General features: G+C 36.3%; 1 protein-coding gene across 1 annotated transcript; it reads right to left on the bottom strand.

Annotated features, from left to right (window-relative positions):
• Positions 1-2,068: 2,068 nt before the first annotated feature.
• On the bottom strand, positions 2,069-10,384 carry cplx4a (complexin 4a). The gene is made up of 3 exons (XM_017715745.1): positions 10,056-10,384; positions 4,783-4,870; positions 2,069-2,886 (listed from the first exon to the last, which is right to left on the bottom strand). The coding sequence occupies exons 1-3, from the start codon at positions 10,217-10,219 to the stop codon at positions 2,659-2,661; spliced, it is 480 nt and encodes a 159-aa protein (XP_017571234.1). The 5' UTR covers positions 10,220-10,384; the 3' UTR covers positions 2,069-2,658.
• Positions 10,385-18,623: the final 8,239 nt, after the last annotated feature.

Here is an 18,623-nt window from a genome sequence, read left to right as displayed (position 1 = left end):
GTAGCTGTGGACCTGCACAACTTTCAAGAGGAATACTGGACCATTCTTCCTTTCAAAAGTGCTTCAGCTCAACTATATTCTTCAGATATCTGGTGTTGAACTGCTCTCTTGAGGTCATTCCACAGCATATCTATTGGGTTAGGGTCTGGGATCTGACTGGGCTACTCCAAAATTCGGAGTTTAGCAAACTCAACATGCTTCACAACTCCAATCTCATTACTACAACTACTTGGATGCCGAGATTGCTAACTCCTGACTCCAGTTATCGTTTTTGAAGCCATTAGCCAAGGGTTTCACATACTTTTTCCAGCTTATGCTGTGAATATTTGAATGATATATTCAAGATAGACACATTTATACTAGATTTACTAGATTTTACTAGATTTACTAGACTCATTTATACTAGATATACTAGATTTTACTAGATTTATACATAGATGCATTTAATCCCAAGGGGTGCACATACTTTTTCTCACCACTATATTCTTACAATATATTTTGTTACTCGTAATACAGTTTATATAATAGTTTTTGACCAGCCCTGGCTGAATACTGAAAATCCCACTACAAAATCACACCATTCAGACTGAGAAAGCAAATGGAGCCCCATCTTATGAACAATCTGTTTTATTATTTCAATTCTTCTGTACGCATAATACATAATACATTCACAACCTTACACACTTAAACATGTGACACTGTTTATTATCTCACACACAATAATCTACAGCATCAGTGACACATTTCTGGCAAGGATTTATGTCAATTATTGGAAGGAACTGACCACTTTCCCATCACAATCCTGTGTGTAAAAGAGCAATGGGTGTTTAAACCACCCTCTGGACATCTGAGCGTTTATCACAATTACTTACAGATTATAAAATCTTTACAATCAATAACACTTTTTTTTCTAACTGTACAGCATAAAAGACATTGCATGAAACAATACAATATTTCCGAGATCATTAATGCTGAGGGCAAAAAGAGGATGCAGAGTGAGGGGGACGCGGGAGATGGAAACTGTAACAGCGTTTGTTTAAACAACACATAGAAAAGAAAAAAGGAGCAGGTTGATTCAGTGCCAAAGAAAAGAGACAATCAATGTTATAAACTGATAAAACAACAGAAGACCTAAAGATTCATGATTTTCTCAGGTTTTTTTTACTCTGTTTACTCTGTTTTTTCTCGTTATTTATATCATTATCATGAAGTGTTTTTTACCAAGGATATTGATGTCATTACCACAACACACTGAATGTTACATTGATAAAACAATCCCCATTATGCCTTCATAATGATGTAAATAACTCGAGATCTCAACAATATAACATTTTTGCTGTCATAATGATATAAATACCACAAGATCTTGACATATGAAAATAATGTTATCTTGTTATCACTGTAAAAATGGAGTAAAATACACCAACAAGTGAAATGGCCCTTTTGGGTTTCATACAAAACCCCTCAACCCCTTCTGCCAGTGTTTACAAACAGTTAATGAAATCTCATCTATTAAAATGCATGAATTTCTCCACTATCAGTGCGTTCTTAAGAGACTGTGGTACTTTCATTATATTTGTTCCTTACACTTCTGCTACCACTCTCATTGCCTCAAAAGACGTCAGCCAGTGGAAGAAAATAAATAATACACTGGCCTTTTTTTAACAGGGCCACAGTGCTGCACAGTGTAGTGTTTCTCTGACTTTAATATATATATACAATTTCACTCATCAGCTCATTATTGAGCCTTGAATGAGGTGCTTAATTGAACAAATACATCAGTGTTTTCAGGAAATGAGCCTTGGTTGATATTAAATATTCATTGTTGTTAGTTTTGTATTATTTTATCCTTTGGTCAACTTCCAAATTTGCCCATTTTAAGTGAAAACACACTCTCTACAGGGAATAAAATTCATTAGACATTTTTCTTGGAATTGCATTGCATAATTTCTGAGGAAATCTGATGAACAATGATGCTTAAAATGTGCCTTAGCTTTTGCACAGGTCACATTTTACGTTTTTATTTTTTTCCCAGTATGTTACATTTTGAAAATAAACAGTAGTTGTGCATTAAAATGTGCTGAAGTGTGTCCTCATGAAAAGATATATTTATTTTCACTTAACTTTTGCATATGACTGTAAATAGCAATTACCACAAGAGGGCGTGTCTTATTCAGAATAGTATGTTTTCAACATTGGCAAACTATTCCGCCAAAAAGTAGTCCCGGTAATAGAACACAAGACAGTGTGTTCTAATGAATAACATTGTGGCTGTTACTTGGCCACAGCTAATCAGCTCAGCTGTGATGTTCTTCGCAATGACACAAGACATGCTATAATGCTTTTATAAAGCAGTTTTGCAATATAAAGAAAACTAACTAAAGAAGCCCTGAACAGTGTTTGAAATCGTTGTTTTGATATTGGCAATTTCTTCCACAAAAAAAGTAGTCCCACCACAGACTTAGTAAAGAGTAATGTGACCACTGTTGTTGCATTAGCAGCTGGTGGTCACTGTAATTATATGGGTAGAGCGAATAAAACATGCCGTTATCAGATCTAACAACACGGCTAGAACCCTTTTTTTAGCCACTCAGATTGGAACTATCTGTTGTATATCACTGAATAGAACTATCTGGGGCATTTGGTTTACCCACACCGTTACATGACAGAGCATTTCTCCTCCGCCTTGCTCTTCATCTCGGTAAGCGTGGCAGAGGCCTTCTCTTTGATCTGGTCCATGTCCATGTTCTGCAGGTTCTGAATCTGGCCCATAATGGAGTCTTTTTCCTCTTCTTCTGTAGCGTCCTCGTCCACCATTTTCAGCAGCTCCTCAGGCACATCCACATCATCCCCAGCCATCTGAATCATATTCTCATCCTGCTCACTCTGACACACAGACACAGACAGAGAGACGTGTGTTATGGTAAAGACTAACACAGTCGAGCTTTGTAAAATGTCGTCAGAAACTCTTAACCGAATGAGAGTTAACCACTTTTAACTGAATGAGAAATGGTAGTAGTGTTTGCTTAGAGTAGTTACACATCCTTGAGTTTCCAGTTTAAAATGCTACACTACAGAGCTGGAATATGCCGTCACAGCTAATGAGAACTACTCAGGTTGGAAGAATGAATTTGCAATCATACTAGTATTAGCTTTATTACATAAAACAAAATCACTTGTTCTATCAGATAAGCAGAAAACATAAAATACATTTTAAATGAATTGCACGTTGTAATTATGATTATTAAAAAATAACATATTAGTTATGCTTATAAGCAACAGTTGCTATGAAAGGGTACATTTGTTGGTGAAGCCTGGACAGGTCAGCTGTGAGGCCACCATACTGGTGACAATATTTTATTAGTGTTTCAGCTCCGCCTCCTCATCATTGGTTATACCAATGTCTTGTTTCTGCAGTTATCATTACAATTATCTATACATAGATAGGAATTGTGCACTGAAATTTGCAGAAAATGTCATATTTAAGTTTGTTCCCAGTAGATGATGTGTTAGCTTATTATCATTTAAAAAATCAACAAAACATGTCATTTATATACTGAGCCATGTTTGTTTGTATATTTGCAAAACTGGAGAATGGATATAGGATTTAAAACAGGCAGACCGACAGTTTTACACAAAGCTGACTCCGACTGTATGTTAATGTATTTGCATCCACTGGCAGAAGTGAACCAATGGAGCAACAGATGGTACCATCAGCCAAAGAAAAGCTATAGCTTTTAAGCTATTAACTTAATTAAGTAATTATGTAATAATACACAAGTGATTATGGACAGTACTTAGAACACACAGAATGACAGGAATAACTGCAGAATTTCAAGAGTTAAACTCAAACAACAAAAACTGTATATACTATGCAGTACTGGTACAGTATGCAGTACATAGTATATACAGGTACAATGAGTAGTAAACAGTGTATACAGATGCAGTATGTAGCAAACAGTACAGAATGGTACAGTATGCAGTATACATTATACACTGGTGCAGTATGCAGTGTACAGTATACACTGGTGCAGTATGCAGTGTATAGTATACACTGGTGCAGTATGCAGTGTACAGTATACACTGGTGCAGTATGCAGTGTATAGTATACACTGGTGCAGTATGCAGTGTACAGTATATACTGGTGCAGTATGCAGTGTATAGTATACACTGGTGCAGTATACAGTGTACAGTATATACTGGTGCAGTATGCAGTGTATAGTATACACTAATGCAGTATGCAGTATACAGTGTATACTGGTGCAGTATGCAGTGTATAGTATACACTGGTGCAGTATGTAGTGTATAGTATACACTGGTGCAGTATGCAGTGTACAGTATATACTGGTGCAGTATGTAGTGTATAGTATACACTGGTGCAGTATGCAGTGTACAGTATATACTGGTGCAGTATGTAGTGTATAGTATACACTGGTGCAGTATGCAGTGTACAGTATATACTGGTGCAGTTTACTCTAAATATAGTTGGTCAGCCAAGACAAGTTCTGTAGTTTTGATCGAAGCTGTGAGAGTACTGTACAGTACACCCTCATCAAATAGGGTTCTACGTAATACCAGAAAGTTCTAAGACTTTACAATGGCAGAAGCATTTTGGTGCTTTATAAAACAAAAGATTCTTTAAAGAACTATACGCAACGGATCCTCCCTTATTGTTTCTGTTTTGTTTTTTTTGCCAAACTGTTTCTTTACACTCTGCTTGGACATCTTGAAAAACATATTGTGTTAATCAGGCACAGCAGGTTCAGACTGGACGTTTCTTACCTTTGGCAGCCTGTACTTCTCTCTGAGGCACACCCTGAGGGTCGCCCGCTCTGCTTTCTTGTGCAGGAAGTCTGCATCTCTCTCCATCCTGAGGGTCAAATCAACAGCCAAAAGGTCAGCTACCCTAACTTGCTGAGTCACTCTTAAATAATAGGAATGATGAGTGGAAGCCTGGACCTGGACAGTGCAAAGCTCTTAAAGAGTTATTAAGCCCTTAAAGAGAATTAAGATTTTAATACTATGTGCTAGTCCACTACCCAGTTGAGTGTCTTCAGGGTTTTATGGTCTATACTATAGAACACTTTAAAAAGTAGTTTTTAAGGTTGTGCTCTCCAACAGTGGCCAGGCCATTGAATGTTACAGGACTGATCTACAATACAGAGAAATGGCAGGTTAAGAGCAATAAAGGAGGGATATAAGTAACATTATGCAGGCAAACTTAGCTTATTAAACTCTAAGGGCCCCTATGTGCACCCTCAGTGTAACGTCTCACTCTCGTAAGAGCAATATTAAGTTAAATGAGTTGAAGACAAATTTTTTTTCCTAAAAAATTACTTTTATAAGTCCTGTTCTGATAATCAGCTAAAAGAGCATAGTTTCATAGACACGTTACATTATTATTATGACATTACATTACTATTATATACTATTAAAAGCAGGTTCATAGACTGGAATATTACATTTCATATTATATTATATAATTTATATAATATATAAATTTAAACATTTTTTCTTATGCTTTTAGCTGTTAAAATTTCAAAATGTACAATTTACTCCACACAGCTTTTTTCTGGAAACTAACCTGCATCTCACTAATTTTGTGATGTCATATACATGCATCTGCCAGCTGTTTAGCTCTGCCCATTCACACTGATGTTAGAAGGAGTGTTTCAGATTGAACTGCTTTTAAAATGAGGCACAATACAAAATATAAAACCAGACAAAGAATAAAGAAACACTATATACACAGAGACTAGTGAACACAGGTAGTGAAGCATGATGAAGCAGGACTAGGGAAAGAGACTGGATGGGGTGAAAAGCATGACAAGGATATGAGTCAATTTTCAGTGTGTGTGTTATATGCCAGAATGACTTCCTTGAATTGTGTTTTATGAAAATACAGCACGTAAATAGTAGAAATGAACTGTGTAATTTCATTTGAGAGGTTTCATTACAAAACACTTTATAGACCACATTCATGAATTTTCTTCTTTTTATGATATACATTGTTGGGTGTGGGCTTTAAACATAAAAAAATGTTAATTCTATGTGAATAATCAATAGCACCTTTATCAGAGAAATAACAGTGAGTTTTCCATTATATGTCAGTAGTTATTCCCTTAAAACTCATTACATCCAAAATGATTATAAATGGCTGCACAACATTTTGGGATGAAACTCGTCATTTATTACTGTGTAATATTTTACATGGAAGCAGATTTAAATGACCTCCAGGGTAAATGCCACAGCTTAGGTGGTACTAAATCACTTCACGTCATTTAATCGCATTGTTCAGTCAGCGATGAGGCTCTAGCCAAAGCCAGGCCACGTGCACTGCTGCTTTACCTGACACTTAATCACTGTTCAGACAAAGCAGACACTTACACTTAAGGTGTTTTTGGTTAGTCTATTTTGTCTATATATTTAGTCTGCTTAGTCTGTATATTTAGTCTGCTTAGTCTGTATATTTAGTCTGTATAGTATATTCAGTCTGTTTGTTTAGTCTGTATAGTCTGTTTAGTCTGCATATTTAGTCTGTATAGTCTATTTAGTATGTTTGTTTAGTCTGTATAGTCTGTTTAGTCTGCATATTTAGTCTGTATAGTCTATTTAGTCTGTATGTTTAGTGTATTTAGTCTGTGAATTCAGACTGTACAGCTGGTCTGTATATTTAGTCTGTATGGTCTATTTAATCCGTTTGTTTAGTCTGTATATTTAGTCCATGTAATATGTTTAGTCTGTTTGTTTAGTCTGTATAGTCTGTTTAGTCTGTATATTTAGTCTATGTTTTCTGATTAGTCTGTATATTTAGTCTGTATATATTATTTAGTCTGTTTGTTTAGTCTGTATATTTAGCCTATATGGTATGTTTAGTGTGTTTATTTAGTCTGTATATTTTGTCTGTTTAGTCTGTATATTTAGGCTGTATTGTATGTTTAGTCTGTTTGTTTAGTTTGTATAGTCTGTTTAGTCTATATTTTTAGTCTGTATAGTCTGTATATTTAGTCTATGTAGTCTGTTTAGTCTGTATATTTAGTCTGTTTAGTTTGTATATCTAGTCTATGTAGTCTGCTTAGTCTGTATATTTAGTCTATGTAGTCTGTTTAGTCTGTATATTTAGTCTATATAGTCTGTTTGTTTAGTCTGTATGTTTAGCCCGTATGCTGCCTTTTTGGGGCAGATTCATTTAAAATTTCTTTAAAAATATAGGTACACAAAATACAGGTTCCATTAAGAACCTTTCATTTTCAATTCTATAAATGAAAGTGTGTAGAAAGTGCAAGTATGTAGAACATTTCCAATGTTCCACATATTGTAGAGGTTCTAAAAGTTGTTAAAGGTTATAAAGTTGTTTGATTGTTGCACATCATGCACACATTCACTCTGGCATGAACATGTACATGTAATTATTGCAAATATAAACTGTTTAGTCTTATTATTTCATATTGATTTCTGATCATTATATTGGCCTAATTCTAATGTTCTTCTAAAAGAATGCCAGAACATGCTGGTTCTTCAAGGGTTCTTTAATAAAAACAATAGTTCTATACAGAACCTTGAACACTCAAAGAACCATTTGCATGCTCAAATGGTTCTATGCATGGTGAAACTACTGTTCAGATTGTTGAAAAATGTGTTATAAATGGTTCTATATAGCTCTAAAAAGGGCTGCTCACTGTGTTCTCTTTAACAACTGGTTCACCACAGGCAAGCTCGTATTTATGGTGGCTAATTAAAGCTGAAGATAATCAGTTTGCCAGGTTCAGGATTAGGAGAGGATACTAAAGTCCTAATGGGTGAACAGCTCCACACCACACTGTAATTCTCATTTATTTACATTTAGATGTATGTACATAGCATTCATCATGATGTGCTTTATAGAAATCGGGCACTTGCAATATTTAACCAGTTAGAGATGAAGAAAAAGCATTTGGTGCAAATACTGATCAGTTTAGAGTTTAAATTTAGAAACGCCAATAATAAAAAGTTCCTTATTTAATGGATTGAGTGTTTGCATGATGACAATGCATAATAAATTCTCTGCTGCTTTCTCCTACAGAAAGAAATACATGCTGATGTACACGCCTATTCATATCACTGTTGTCATAAGAAAACCTTGTATCTCCAAACTGATCACTTTACAGGAGAAGGAAAAAACCTACTTTACTTTTACTGTAAGTCAATGGAGCCAGACTTTTTCAAAGTCATTTTGGGCCATTTCTTTTGGTACATTCATCATGAAATTCACACACAATGTTAAAGGCAACAGGCCTTTTCAAATTATGTGAAAAATGGAGATAGAAGATTTTCTTCTGACAGGAGCAATTTACGGATTATGCTATGTCTTTAAATCTTTGAAGGTCTATGCATAGTTTGTTATTGTTCCAAAAAAAAGTCAATTTTACCTTTGAAAAATATAGACTGATTACCTAATTTGCGTTATAACTGACAGTCAGTCGCATGTCTTATTTATTTATTTATTTATTGAATGTGCTCTACAGCGCCAGAATATGACCAAATTAGTCTGTGTTTTACTCAGAGGCAGAAATATCAAATGTCACAGGGTGCAGGGTTGATCTCTTCATGCAACACTTTCCTTTTGTACTTACATTTAATGGAAATTGCATTGGATTCAATTCATTTCTTCCATTGATCAGTTGTTTGTTGCAGAAATCCAGAGCATGTTATTGCAAGCTGTGCCTCAACAGTGGATGACTGAAATTAATTTAACTGAATATTAAATGCATATATATATATATATATATATATAAATACTTTGTGTCAAAATACATAGTTTATGGTCATGGTTAGGCGTATCTCTTGACTTGTTGGCCTATGTATTGGTCTTACATAACAATCTTTCAAAATGTCTGCCATCAGTAACATTGCAAACACACATCAGTGTAGCTTTATAACATTACTAAGCACACTCAGTCATAAACAATCCAATGCTAAGCATCAAAGAATAAAATTTAAATATGCTTCTGTTAAACTTTGAATTTGACTTGGTAGTAAATCATACAGCAGTGTGTAATATGAACTTTATGCTTTATAATGCATTAGAAAGTTTCATTTCAGAGATGGGCCTTCTCACCATGGTGATGTTGTGCAAATTATGGAATAAATTATGCTGATTGTCCTCATTCTTTTTACTGTGATATGCAAATATATGCATTTTAGCTTAGCATATGTCAAGTCCTTTTCTTACAGCTGATTAGTAAATAATGGGGTGAGCTCATGATCAGCTTTTTCATCTTAAATTTTATATACGTTATCAAGTCTAAGACGCACAGCGTGTTAGAAATAATGAATTGGGACCATATAAATGATCACATGGCCAACATACAGCTGGCCAGCAATAAATGCTAAATTATGTACTGATGTAACCGAGAATTTTACTATTGTTATATAATAATATTATAGATCTATTACAGATGTAATGGAGAATGTTCATGTTAAAATTCATCAGCAATTTTAGAAAAGCACTGAACCCCTCGACATGGCGGAAGACTGATGCCATCATCAGAGGGAAAGATTACAGATGATGGGATTATGTAACAGTGCTTTGTAGCTTGGATGCAGAGCTCTTTGCACTCAACATTAAAATGGGCTTCTTCTACTTTGTCTATTCGTTTTCATTTACAAACAATATCAAAAGGAGCAGCATTAAGAAAATGCCACAAAATGAAACCAAATAGGCTATATTTATCACATGAATTCAACCTAAACAGTGAAATATCTCATGTCTCATGAGCGAGGAAAAAATAATTATTAAAAGAAAATAATGAGGCTAAACCCAAGCATTTGAGTTTTAATCTATACAGACGTTCACAGAAATCACATTTTATGTTTAAATCCATGTGTGTACATTGTGAGCCATTATTCAACAACTTAAATTCGCACAGTTGAAAGATGTTTGTACAATGATTTACGTTAACGTAACAGGCCATTATTGTGCTCCCTGAAGCCTGTGAAGGTCAGACAATGGCAGCACTACACAGACTGAATCTGTGATAGAAAGTAAAAGCTGCAAATCATAGATCTCTACTCACTTCTCCTCCACCAGCTGTTTCTGGTACTCCTCATATTCTTCTCTAGTCATTCCTGCAGCTGCTGCGGGGTCTTTTGGGGTCTCCGCTTCGGCCTTCTCCTCTCCTCCCCCAAGGCCCATGCCCTTCAGAGGGTTCCCCACCATACTCTTGATGAGAAAAGCCATTTTTTATCGTCCCACTGGAGCCTGTAGCTGGATATCAGAGGTCAGCGTGAGACGCCTTTAGATTTTCCGTATTTTTGTGTGAAGGCCTTTGATCTGGGTCGTGAAAATGAGGAGAGTTGCTAACCAAACCGCCTGACCGTGCTATGAAGGGTGTACTGATGGAGAGAAGATAGAGAGAGAGAGAGAGAGAGAGAGAGAGAGAGAGAAAGAGAGAGAGAGAGAGAGAGAGAGAGAGAGAGAAAGAGAGAGAGAGAGAGAAAGAGAGAGAGAGAGAGAGAGAGAGAGAGAGAGGTCAGGCTAAGGCTGTAATCTGGATTAAGCTACGGCTTCTACTTTATTCAAAGGCAGATGGCTGCGAGTTTTTCCCTCCTATTCCATCCAGTCCAGCACACAGCCTCACTGGGTCCTGCTATTGATCAGCTATTATCAAAAAGCAGAAGACGAACACACTGATTGGTTGCTGGAAACGACTTCACCATGAATTTTGAGGTTTGGAGTGGTTCAGAATAAATGGTTCTTGTCTTGGATCATCAGTTCTAAGAAAAACCTCCAATTTGCTCCGACCTCCAGATTGTTTATATTTTCGCTCCATTCCTATGTTTTCATGTTCTTCTAAGCTGTTGCTTCAAAAATCCTTTTTGCTAAATTTCAGCATCAAGATATTTTACAAATATTACACGGTACTTAAGTTTGCACTAATAAAGTTAACGGCTGCTGCTGCTCTATACCAAAAAGTTTTTTTCCCCATTTTGTTAACATTATACCAAAGGGATTTTTGCACAACTTGGTAAACATTACAATATGTTCTCATTAGTCATTTACAGACAGGACATTTACAATGCATTGCCCAGCACTAGTTTGGAGATTAACTTGGAATTTTGCATTCTGTTTCCGCCGAACACATGCTAATCACATTAGTTAATGAAGTGACCAGCCAATACAGAACGACTATAGAGCTCACAGATCATCTATATTTAACCTGTGTGAAGCCAGAGGACAGTAATAATACACCTGTTTACCTGTTCCACCTGGCCACTGACCAATGCCCTGCTTACCTACAACACTAGAGCCCATTTTATGATAGAAATGCTAATTCATTCATTTTTCATAATTAAAGGTGCACAATACATAGCTGGACAAACTATTATAAGAGAATAAATGGGACATTTTAATTTAATTTAATTATCATTAAAATTGAATTATTATCAGGGGTCCAATATTCGAAATACAGGCAATAGCTATGACAGTCGCCAGTGGGAAAAATACAAACCAGAAGGAGAAGGTTCGTGAGCAAAATTTTAAGTTGGCTTGACAAAACCAGCTAATGACACTGAAAAGTTAAAACGCTTGTTAAAAATCTTGACTGTTTTTAACTTAATTGTTTTTTTAACATGGTGGTGGTAGTATGAGGGAAGACTGAGTGAAGATGATTGAGGGAGAGGGGAGAACTCCGAGAACTTGGGTAGCTAGAAGGCCAGACCCCCCTCAACCATTACAGCACTTTTTTCTCTTCAGAGAACCAGGTACAACAGGTTCTCCATCATCAAGAAGAAAAATTTAACAATGCAAAGAACCAGTCAAATAGTTCTTTCAGTTATAATGGCTCTGTATATAACCATTGCCTTTACTAAAGAACCCTGTTATTATAGGTGTTGTATTAACATGCAACAAACATATTTATTAATGTTGTTATCAGCCACACCAAAGTGGTCATTATAGACTATTGGCCCAGATCCATATCACTATATCTACACTACACCACTACATATCACTACATCTCTAATCCTAATATGCAAAAGTTACGGCCAAAAATACGGCCAGTGGAGAGCATGATATAAGCATCATATGTGAGGACCATAAAATAGTCCAGCAAATGGCACATATAAGGAGACAGACATGTCCAGAATTTGTGAAAACAGGTTGTAAACAGAACTGAAGTTAACACATCACAGTGACATTTGCACCAATGTGAATGTTTTACTTCTTACTTTACAGTCTGTCCATTTTGTGGGATGATTATCTCACAGAATGGGGCCTGTGGTCACCACTACAAGGTTAAGACATTTAAAGCAATAGGGAGTCCATTGTGTTCCCATGATCCTTATATTGCTCCTTTGTTGGAACAACACAAAGATGAACATAATGGAAACACAAATTGAGGCAACATGAATGAAAGGTCTTTTAACAGGGAGAGTTGTGGGTAACCTTCCCCATCTCCTTCTAATTTCCCTATTCCGCATTTGGCTGACAATGCGCTTGCCTTGAGGATGCACTGTTAAAGCTTCTCTGTAGACAGTACACATTTAAGTGATGAGTCTGAGCGGAAGAAACATGAGGGCTGATTCACAAACAGCCACATACAGTTGTGCAAAAAAATGAGCATCATGCTAACTACATGCCTAAATCATCACACAGTTGCTTGTGTACTTTTATGACAGACTGTCATGCCTTGAAGACTCAATTTTAGCAAGTTTATTAGAGATTAATTAACTGAAGTGTCTGATCATTTAGCCTGTGTTCCCATGTGGTACCATTTTGATGTATTTGAAATACATGTCAATTCCATGACAAAATACATTCAAATAGAAATATGCATTTCAGGAGATATTGACATATTAACCAAATATATTTTAATATGCAGTTATTTTAAAATGTATGGGCAAATATTACACACAGTAATGTACCATACAAAGATAAATGTGTGTAAATGTGTTTATGAAATGACAATGTATGAAAATGTATGCCAAAATACTGTCTAATGCACTTTACTGTTTAAATACCTTTTAAAATGAATTTGTATTCCAGTATCTTAATTTTAAATATGTGCAAATCAACCTTAAGCATGACAAAAGCAGGTGCTGTAGGTATTGATATTCTGTGAAAATGCAGTTATGATTTGATATCTTGTTTATTTGAAATACATTTTGTGTGAGTGTCTTACTGCATACATACATGGTTAAGGTAAAGTATTTGTTAAAACAATATAAAACTGGAAAAATATAATAACAAATGCAAGTAAATGCATTAAAAAATATATAGTACATTTTCTGGTCATTTTCATGCACTGCAAAGACATACTTGATTACTACATTTTGAATTGATATTTTTTTCCATATTGGTTCACATTAACAGCCAATGGAGTGACAAGCACATTTGCTACAGAGGTAGATGACTTATCGCTGAAATTCAGCAACAAGTGATGTGGCAGAAAGGCATCAAGGTGAGAAATCAAGTGGAGATTTTCTAAACTTTATGCAAATGAAGTGTGATACAGTGAAGCCTCAATCTAAGCGATTGGGTCCAACAAGGTTTTCTGAGTTTCCCAGCCCATTTTCATTCATGTTCCCAATAGTATCATGGAAAAAATGGAAAAGAAATTAATTAAAATTAATTAAAAATCTACATTTGTAATAATTGTGGTTCATATTTTAAACAGAACTGTTACACATACATATCAGACTTTTTTACATTGTCTGGAGAGAAGCTGGACAGTCTTCACACACAACACCAAGAAGAATGGCGTCAAACTTAAGGGCGACATTAGTAACAATGCCAATCATCGTACATAAGCTTCCATTACCTATTGGCTAGGGTTCCTTAGTAAAGACAATGGTTCTATATAGAGCCATGAACATTCAAAGCATCATTTGCATGCTTACATGGTTCTTTAGATTGGTGGAGAATGTGTTGTATATGGTTCTACCTAGAACTTTTGTGGGCCAGCAAGATGTATGTAGAAGCAGAACCCTTTTTGGTAATATGTAGGAACCATGAACACTCAATGCACCATTTAGATGGAGTGTGTGTTGTATATGGTTCTACATAGAACTTTTGTTGAAAATGGTTCTATATAGCACCAAAAAGGTTTCTGCTATAAGTATGATATCAAGCTTATAACAATAGAAGAACCCTTTTTAAAAAGGCTGAGTGTCTATGGCACATCAACCTGAAGAACAAGTTAGGCAGGCAAACTGTGTATAGATTGTTCATGATTACACATAGAACCGCTGTCCTTTCAAGAACCATCATTTTTTAAAATTGTAAATTAACGTTGCAGCTCCAGTAGAAAACCAAAGAAGCAGGATTCGGACACCAACATTTGGAGTAATTGAAAAAGCTGGAAATCAAATTTTTCGCACTACCACTTTAATGGAGACTGAAGGTGAGTGTACATCAGTGGGGCTGTGTGATGGAGGAATAAAACGCCAGATGCACCAAGCTTTTCCATGGCATCACAGCGTAATCCCCTCGAAAGAGAGCTAAGAGAGGGAGAGAGAGAGTGAAAACAGGGAAGAGTGAATGAGTGGGGGATGGGTGGGTATTGGGAGAGAACAAGTGAGAGTCAGTGTGTGTGGTTGTGGGGGGATTATCAGCAGAGATCCGCCAGAACAGCACAGCTCACTAATAATCCCGAGTGGATGTCGGCAGGGAGCGCATGAACTCAGCTGGAACTGATGGAGATTGAACAGTCACGCAAATGAGAATCAGAAACACCTTCAGGTCCAGGAACCGTCCATAGGACTGAATATACAGCTGGAGTCAAATAGCCACTTATATACCAGCACGGTTTACCATTCATCTTCTGAAGTGAGAAAGTGAAGGAATTTAAAGAGGCCTTAAAAACACAAAACTAAAACTGCCACTAAGGATTCTTTGAGTGATGCAAGGAATCAATTTAGGTTTCCTAAAGAATCATACTTGAAAAAGAGGTTTGTGAGTGTGAAGAACCTTTTTAAGTTATCCATTGAAAGGTTTATTAGTGGTTCTTCTATGGCATCTGGCACTACTTAAGAGGGTATAGATATAATAATTCTAATAAGGAAAAATTATACTTTTACTCAATTAAACATATATAAAATGGCTGTGCAATTGGTTTTGAAATTAGTTCAGAAAATTTAAGTTGTCTTTTCAAAGAGAATTCCACCAAATTTTCAAAATCCCTTCACAATTAAATCTTTCCTATTCCAACCCTCATTCAGTGTATTTTGAAATGGAATGGTTCATTGTAGAGAAACTACATGTACTGCATGTGTATTCTAAACGTTTAAATGTTGTGCTGATGACGGTAAAACAGTGATGAATCTGAAAAGAAAAAAAAATCTATGGGGAACTATTTTACCTTACAATGCCCTGCATCTTCCTCTCTTTACCATGAGTGGGTTAAAAAGGTTATTTTATCTCAAAAGTATAAGTAATGTCTTAGGCATCCTATTCATTATCATTTCAAGTAAGAACTGTGTGGGAGCTTTTAAACACTTTGGACGCCTGGGTTCTATCACCAACACTATGCTTCTATGAGACCATCCTTTATTTAATCTAATGAAAAGGAAATTCAATCTTTTTCAATATAAAAGAGAAAATGACACAGAAGCCGCAACAACTAAATGTACAGCAATTCGAAAAGATTCATCCGAATTCACAGCGCCATATCTTTACAACCGTGAGGCGCCAAGGAACCAATCACATACCAATTGAAAGAGGGAGTCATAGCGTTTCTGATAGTCCCTGGAATGGCTCCCTTCAGTCTGAGAGGAGAGAATCCCTGAGCAGAAAGTGTTTTGTGTTGTCCACTTCAGTAAGAGTGAATCCGTCATAACTGTGCAGCGTGATTGAACCTTCAATGGTTCAGAGCGTTCGTCGCTGGTTGCACAACACTGGATGATCTCCAAAATCGTATTGAAAGAGCTGGGAGCACAGAGACACCCGACATACTCCATCAAGTATGGAATGAATTTGACTATGGCATCGATGTTGTCCATACAGCTGGAGGGGGTTCATATTGAGCACTTGTAAAATTACATAAACTTAATGCTCACTTAAAGCATTTACAGTTTACTGCATTGCTCTGTAATGATTTACATGTGAAATAAATCATCTTGAAATCAGATGAATCTTTTTGACCCTGTAATATCAGATTTTACAGTATTTAAAGTGTCCTCTCTTGCCCTTATTTTTATTTGTTTTTTTTCCCCAGAAGACTTGCTTGCAGTTTATCAAAGAAACCTACAGGGATATTTTTCCACACATCCAAAGCTCAGTCTTAGAAGTTGGTTGCATTTTCTGCTTCTCATGATCCAAGCAATTCAAACACATTCAATAATGTTGAGGTCTGGACTCTGGGGTGGAGCTTGATTTTCTCCTCTCTCTCAAAGACGAAAGCTTTAAATGCTGTTGACCTGATGGGGACAGTTTTGGTGATCTGCCAGGTCTTCGCATGGACACTAGATGTCCCATTTTCTTTTTGTCTTTTAATGAATTTTTAAACTTCTGTTTCTAAAACTTTGGAATGCAGGTGGACTTTCATATATTCATAGCTCCCCAGAAAGATCTCCTAACAGTGAAAAACTTAACAGCGGCTTGGGCTGAAAATTAAATAATGAAGGGTAGTTTCTGACGATTTCACAGGTCTGAATGAATCTTTAGAGACCCTCCCAAAGGAAGCACAGTCAAAATAAAGTTCATAGCCACTGTACACTGTAAAATTGATCATATCAACACAATCGGTTTTGGTGGAACTGTTTCATATTGCATAACCAAAGCAGATCTACACCATCAAGTCACTTACACAAGTGTTCTGTTAGGAACAACTGCCTCGACGGACACAAAGTCAAGACAAAGAAAACAAATCAGGTTTTACACTGTGTAATTCTGAAGCGTCACAGTGTGAAGATGTCCCGCGGTCGTTTTAGCAATTAAGGGAATCTCTCACAGACCGCTGATGAGGGTGGGGATGAGAAGAAGTGAAATTAAGGCAGTGAAAGTGTTCTGACTTCCATTCTATTCTCTAATCCTTATAGGAACACTTTACCCAGAGGTACTAACGTCACTAACAATGAACCGCAGCCAGAGGGGGCTAACATGATCAGTGTTTACACAGTGCTAATCAGCTCCTGTTTGCCTTCTTTCACAATACAGCATGTTTCTGTTGAAAGCCTTGGTAGAGGCCGGCCTCTTTTGTATCCCTCAGCAGGGGGCACTGACCATCAAGCACACAGGCACAGAAAGCGGGACCATCTCCTCCTGCTCACACACTCAAATACACACGTTAATCTACTCAATGACTTTTTCTTTAAAGGGCCGCAACTCAGAAAAACAAACTTTCCTTTTCTTTTGAAATGGACGAGTTTGACGTTAACATTACAAAACGTACCATTCACTCTTCAGTCTTTATGGTGCATATATGGAACCTAAGCTGCAAAAACAGCTGGTTTGGAATTCAGTGACGTCATAAAAACGAATGCATTTACATTTAACCACCGTTTCAGAGTACAGCTGTTTAGCTCTGGCCACTATCCATGAAGTTATAATGTGTATTTTTGCCCCAGACTGTTTTCTGAATGAGGCACAATACAGGGCAGCCAATCAGAACAGAGCTCATTTACATCACTCTTAAAGGCACAGTAACAAGCACAGCCTGTTTAATACTGAGATAAAGAAAGTTTGGAAAGGATCATGTATAAAAGGCATTAATACTGTTTTTGATGCATTTAAACATTGTCATTTTAAATGATTTGAGCACAGCAGTGGCCTTGACCAATAGAAATGCTCCAAAAAATCCTTGGAATAAAACCTGTTTACATTAACCTACATTAAAATTTAAGAACGTTTTGCCATTTTCTGTAAAGTCAACATCTTAAAGGTAAAGGACAGCAAACAATATATGACAAATAGGTAGTTTTTCATTTAGAGGAACTTTGTCTTCTGTTAAGTTTTTTTTTTTTTTTAAATTCATTGACATTTTTTGTAAGAATGTAAAATGCACCAGTAATTCACTATTTTTGGACGGTACTCCATGAAGTCTCCATAATAAAGTAACAAATGAAGGAACATGAACAAACAAGGTGAAAAGGTCTCATTTGTTTTCATGGTGGACCTTAAAATGTACATTGCATTGGGTTATCAAACCTGAGATTAAACCAAAAAGTGAAAAGGGTCATTGTCATCACACAGTTGGTTATTGTGGCAAATACACAGTGACTATAAACACGTCATCATCCTTAGTTCCTTTTCATTATATTAAATATGCTTGAACAGCATTAAAACTGAAGTCAACCGTATCCCAAACTGAAGAGTAACCCCAACATTCTACAGTTGAACAGGTTTATTTGAAGGCATCTGTTGCAGCGCTGAAACCTGCTAATCACTGGCTGCAACTGATCACTGGAGCTGGCAAATAACCTTGGCACAAACCCAGCTAGCACAGGCCATTGCATGTTAGTTTAACTGAAGACCAGATAACCCAAGAAACAAGACCAAAGACCTAAATAAAGCCTGTAAATGTTCTGAAATTCTGATTTTCTCTGATAAATGTTTTAATTTACCAAACATGTGGAACACTTTGTATTGTAGGTTCTGCTTCAGATCCCTTCGGTTCCCCAAGAGGATCAAGGATTGCAAGCACAAT

The sequence above is a fragment of the Pygocentrus nattereri genome, chromosome 16 (genome assembly GCF_015220715.1).
Source record: "Pygocentrus nattereri isolate fPygNat1 chromosome 16, fPygNat1.pri, whole genome shotgun sequence".
NCBI classification, from domain to species: domain Eukaryota; kingdom Metazoa; phylum Chordata; class Actinopteri; order Characiformes; family Serrasalmidae; genus Pygocentrus; species Pygocentrus nattereri.
This window is presented reverse-complemented; position numbering and strand designations above follow the sequence as displayed.

Coding starts and splice junctions, on each gene's coding strand:
- cplx4a (XM_017715745.1), bottom strand. CDS start 10,219: ATGGCTTTTCTCATCAAGAGTATGGTGGGGAACCCTCTGAAGGGCATG. Junction 4,871..10,055: donor AAACAGCTGGTGGAGGAGAA/GTGAGTAGAGAT, acceptor TTTGACCCTCAG/GATGGAGAGAGATGCAGACT. Junction 2,887..4,782: donor AGAAGTACAGGCTGCCAAAG/GTAAGAAACGTC, acceptor TCTGTGTGTCAG/AGTGAGCAGGATGAGAATAT.